This window comes from Seriola dumerili, unplaced genomic scaffold (genome assembly GCF_002260705.1).
Source record: "Seriola dumerili isolate Sdu_G_001 unplaced genomic scaffold, Sdu_1.0 BDQW01000435.1, whole genome shotgun sequence".
In the NCBI taxonomy this organism is placed as follows: domain Eukaryota; kingdom Metazoa; phylum Chordata; class Actinopteri; order Carangiformes; family Carangidae; genus Seriola; species Seriola dumerili.
In genome coordinates, this window is record NW_019174690.1 from 1,069,966 (window position 1) to 1,074,737 (window position 4,772).

At 42.3% G+C, this 4,772-nt stretch overlaps 1 protein-coding gene across 1 annotated transcript in view; it reads left to right on the plus strand.

Moving 5' to 3' along the window:
• The first annotated feature begins 1,080 nt into the window (after positions 1–1,080).
• The window catches only part of LOC111234099 (brevican core protein-like), a 27,228-nt gene continuing 23,536 nt past the window's right edge, over positions 1,081–4,772 (plus strand). The window contains exon 1 of the mRNA XM_022762018.1: positions 1,081–1,259. Within this exon, the coding sequence (XP_022617739.1) occupies positions 1,249–1,259 (11 nt within the window). The 5' untranslated portion in view covers positions 1,081–1,248. The remainder of the gene's footprint in view (positions 1,260–4,772) is intronic.

Below are 4,772 nucleotides of genomic sequence, written 5' to 3' on the forward strand. Positions count from 1 at the left end.
TGGCCTCGTGAATGCAATATCTCTGTAACGCTTTGAGGGAATTTCTTCAAATTTGGTAAAACAGTCACTTGGACTCAAGGACGAACTGAATGGCCTAGTGGCTAAAGGTCAAGGGTCAGAGGTCAATTTCACGGTGACCACAAAACGTGATTTTGGCCTTGTGAACACAATAGCTCAAAAACTCCTCAAGGGAATCCCTTTCCCTTTGGCACCAACGTTCATTTGCACTCAAGGGTGAAGTGGTTAGATTTTGGTGGTCAAAGGACAAAGGTCGCAGAACACTTTTCAGCCATTACTCAAGACTTCACTCAGCAATTATGACAAAATTTCACACAATTGGTGAATATTTTACGTGACTCTGGATAAACAGGGATGTAACCTGGAACTTGTCTGAGTGGCGGAGGGATACGACCGTTAGGAGGTGACTCTAGTTACTTCTGGCGATTGTATTTAGGCTTCAAGCATCATAAAGTGATGAAACGTCAAAGTGTGGTCAGTATCATAAACTTTTGTTTTTTGCAGTAATCCAAAAGCCAGTGTTAAAAAATCCCATTGGCTTTTTGCTGAGGGAGCCAGGGTGATGCTAACATCCGGGTTAGCCTACAGAAATACCTGCATCCCTGTGGCGCTCAATGGCAGTGAGCAGTCCAAGAGAGGCGACATCTCACACTTTATAATTCATCTCGTCTATTCATCCTGTTGTGGATCTCCTCTGCCCCCTGGTGGCCATTAAAAAGTCAGTTATTGCAGCTTTAATAGTGATTTATTGTTTGGCTAAAATAGGGCAGTTGAAGGGCAAAGTACAACACATCTCCACATATTTAATGATACAAGTTTGGGGACCTCTGTTTGAGGCTGCGGCCATCTTAGCTCTTCATTTACTGACAGATAATTCAGAGATAATTAATAACCACCCTCCTTATTCCTCACTTGTTCACCCCTCTGTGTGTCCTCTACCTCATCAGGGATTATGATGTTCCAGGCAGGAGGAGGAGGAGGAGGAGTGGTGGTTGTGGTGGGGAGGTGTTGGGGCTTTTAACACTGCCTTCATCCCAGTTCCTCCTCTCTTCACCTCCTCTCTCCTCCGCGGTCGGGACGGACACAAGTCAGAGCCTGAGCCCCTCTGTCGCTGATCGAGGACCGGTCGGTTCCACGGCTCCCGGAGGAAAAACAGACCCGCACCTGTCCGGAGGCTCCGCGCAGACACGAGGGACAACTTCAGAGAGCCGAGAGCGGGAGTTGAGCCTGATGAAAATGAAGTAAGTTACATCCGTTTCATTTATTAGAGAAAACCCTGATTCTTAATGAATGATTTCCGTGTTATATTTTATTCATTTAGCTCGTATCTTCACAGTCAGTGTGCGTCCTTATCAATAACCTGCCTTTACTTTGATCAACGTTTATTGATTTTGCATCGTCTGCCATGTTAATGGTTTCAATTTATGATTCATACATAAAAAGAAATACGTGATATTGAGGCTGCGCGTTTATATATAAAGTAACAGCATCAGTTGTCACCTGCTGCAGCATCACTGCATGTTTCCACAGCAGAGAGCAACACTGGGATCCTTCACACAAGTCAAAGTGGTGATACCACCATGTAAAATATGATGTATGTACTAATACATTTCAATATAATGTATGTACTAATACTAATACATTTCAATGAGTGTAAAAGTCCTGGATTCAAAGTAAAAGTACAGAAGAATGTTCAGATGGGTGAAAAGTTAAAGTGCACATTGTGCAGAAAGGCTCCTTTCAGAGTTTTATATTGTTAAATAAACATTTATATTATTGCACTGGGTTTTTATTAATAGTGCATCAGTGTGTAAGCAGCATTTTAATGTTGTAGCTCATCAAGATGGAGCTGATTTAACTGCTGTGGGTGAGTTAAGTTATAATAATGCATCATATTTTTAAGTTGTTCTACACAATATCTACAGGTTTCAGATAAAAAAAGTATGATATTTTTCATTTCTCATTTATTTATTTAAGCCTTTAAGATCAATTAAATTTCTCTCATTAGCAGAGTTAGAAATTAAAAGAAGACAATACTCAGTTTCACTGAGGTGAAAAAGTTTGAGATCATCGTCTTGAATTGTCCAGGTGTCTGAGCGTGTTGTAGATTTCCCTCCGACGTGAGGTTAACTTAAAATAACCACGTACCTCAAAACTGTAAGTTAGTGCAGGACTTAGTTAAATGTTCTTAGTTGCTGTTCCACTGAAGCACGTGGGAACTGGTTGTGAACGACGACTGGTTCTGCAGAAAAGATTTTCTGAGAACGTCTTGAGCATCACATTAAAACAATGAGTGTGAATAGGAAGGTTTTGATGACATAATAACGGAGGTAAACGAGCTCACGGTCAGTCAGGTCATGATGAAACACGTTAGACTGTTAGTACAATTACAATGTGACATAAAAACAAAATACCATAAAGCCTTATTGCTGTTTCTCAGCCACCACTAATAAACTGTGTCCTAGGAGGAACATTAAGGGAAGATCTGTTCTTTGGAAATACACCTGTGGAATTCTGGGAAATTAAAATAAAAACAGAGGGAAGGTTTTTAGGAAGAAGTTACGTGTGCGTTCATGAATTAAAAGAAGAAAGAAATAGTGATTCCTAAAGTGAACATTCGCCTTTAAAGGCAGATTTAACATCCAGCTGATAAACTTGAAGTTGTGGTTGTTTGAAGAGGTTTTTTGTTTTTTGTTTTTGCATTTATTTTATTTAAGCTCGTGCACGATCCTCAATGTAAAGGCTGATTGTAGCTGTGATGAGGTGAAGATCGTCTGTCTGGAAGAAATAGGTCAGACCCTTTAAAAAAATATCGACTGTAAATGCGTCTACGTACAGCCGCACATTGATTTGCAGACAAAACCTGTTACTGGAAGCTTCTTGTAAAGATTTAAGGAGAGGGGTTTTTGTCTGAACCAGGAGAGCAGCAGCGCTCTGAATGAGCTGGGGTTGTTTAACGGCCAGACAAGAGACGGGTGTAATGGTCCGTTCTGCTGGAACAGGAAAGGAAGGAAGTCCTGGAGGAGATTTTCCAAATCTTAAGATGTCTAATTCTCACTCTGTTAAAACAACATACTTTCAGGTTTTTGTCTTTTCAGACCTGGAATCAAGCTGAGAAATAACTTTAGTCTTTACTCCTCGTTTAGAAATAATAGTAATAAAAGGACACAAAAAACCCTTAAGTTTCATCCTTAAGATTTCCTTAACATGTTTACCTACTTAGGGTTTTCTGCTTATTTGAGTCTCAGTTAAACTGTGGCACAAAAGACCTTATAGTCTTTTAGTATTTTATGTCTTTCTCTAAAATCTCTTTCACTGCTGCACGTGTCTCAACTTTTTTCTTTAACTATAAGGAAATCTTTGATTCTGTGCAACACCCTTAAGTAAATCCCTCAGCTAATGAGAAATAAAACCTTAAGTGTCACACTTAAGTAGAAAACTTACGGTGGTTTGTGCGATGACTGGCCCCTGGAAACAAGCTGAGCAATAACTTTAGTCTTTACTCCTCGTTTAGGGACACATTTCTGAATTCTCTCTTAGACACTTGGGACACAAAACACCCTTAAGTTTCATCCTTAAGATTTCCTTAAAATGTTCACCTAAGTATATAAGGTGTTGTCGTTATCTGAGTCTCACACTTAAGGAATCACTTAAAGTCAGTTAAACTGTGGCACAAAAGTATTTCTTTCTGTGAAATCTCTTTCACTGCTGCACGTGCCTCAACGTTTTTCCTTAACTAAGGAAACATTTTTAAGAGATTCGGTGCAACACTCTTAAGTAACTCCCTCAGCTAAGGAGAAATTAAACCCTAAGTGTCAGACTTAAGTAGAAAATGTAAGGTGTTCTGTGCGACCGGCTCCTGTGACGTGTGTAAAGGCTGCAGGTGTGTTTTTAGATATGAACTCTTCCAATTTGCTGTGGTTTGTCAGTGCTTGATGGTGGGGCTGGGTCTCAGTTAGGTGGGGGTGGGGGGGGGCAGCAGGTCATGCAGGTCACTGTGGATGCTGCGCAGTGTGTCTGTAACTTCAGAGGGTGACGCGTTTCCGCAGCAGCAGCAGTGAAGTTTCCAGCAGCTCGTGTGAAATGCGACTCGAAGTGAATAATGAGAGGCGACCGGTGCTGTGTTCGCTGTCGTGTTGTTGTCACCCTGTCTGAGGTATAAGCCGTTATAACTCGCAGCCATTCTGCCTAATCAGCTTGTGGTGCACGGACGACAACACACACACAAACACAAACACAAACACAAACACACACACACACACACACACACAAACACACACACACAAACACACACACACATACACACACAAATCTAAATGCAGCTGAAGCTCACAACCAAAGTTTAGTAACTTATGGCTTTTGTCACTTTATTAAAAGTTTTGCCCTCGGCGGCTAACAGCTAATCAGACATGGCCGCTGCTGGAGGCGGGCGGGTGAATCATTCCAGATCCTTCCTGCGAACTTAATGTCTCTCTCAGCACTCAGTCATGCTGCACACAGCTTTCTTCTTCCTCTCTCGCCACCCTGTTCTCCCGTTTGTTTCCAGCCCTCCCCCGGCTTCCTCCTTGCTTCCTGTCAGATTGTGTCATTCGGGGGGGGGGTTGTGGGTGCAGGTTGCCCCTGGAGATGGCCAGACCGAGTCATTCGAGGTGGTGCAATGTGGGACTGGTGGGCTGGTATAATGGAGGAGCTGACGAGGGGGCAAAAGCAGGGTAATGGTGGCGGTTCTTGCCGTGAGAAAGCAGGGTGGGTGG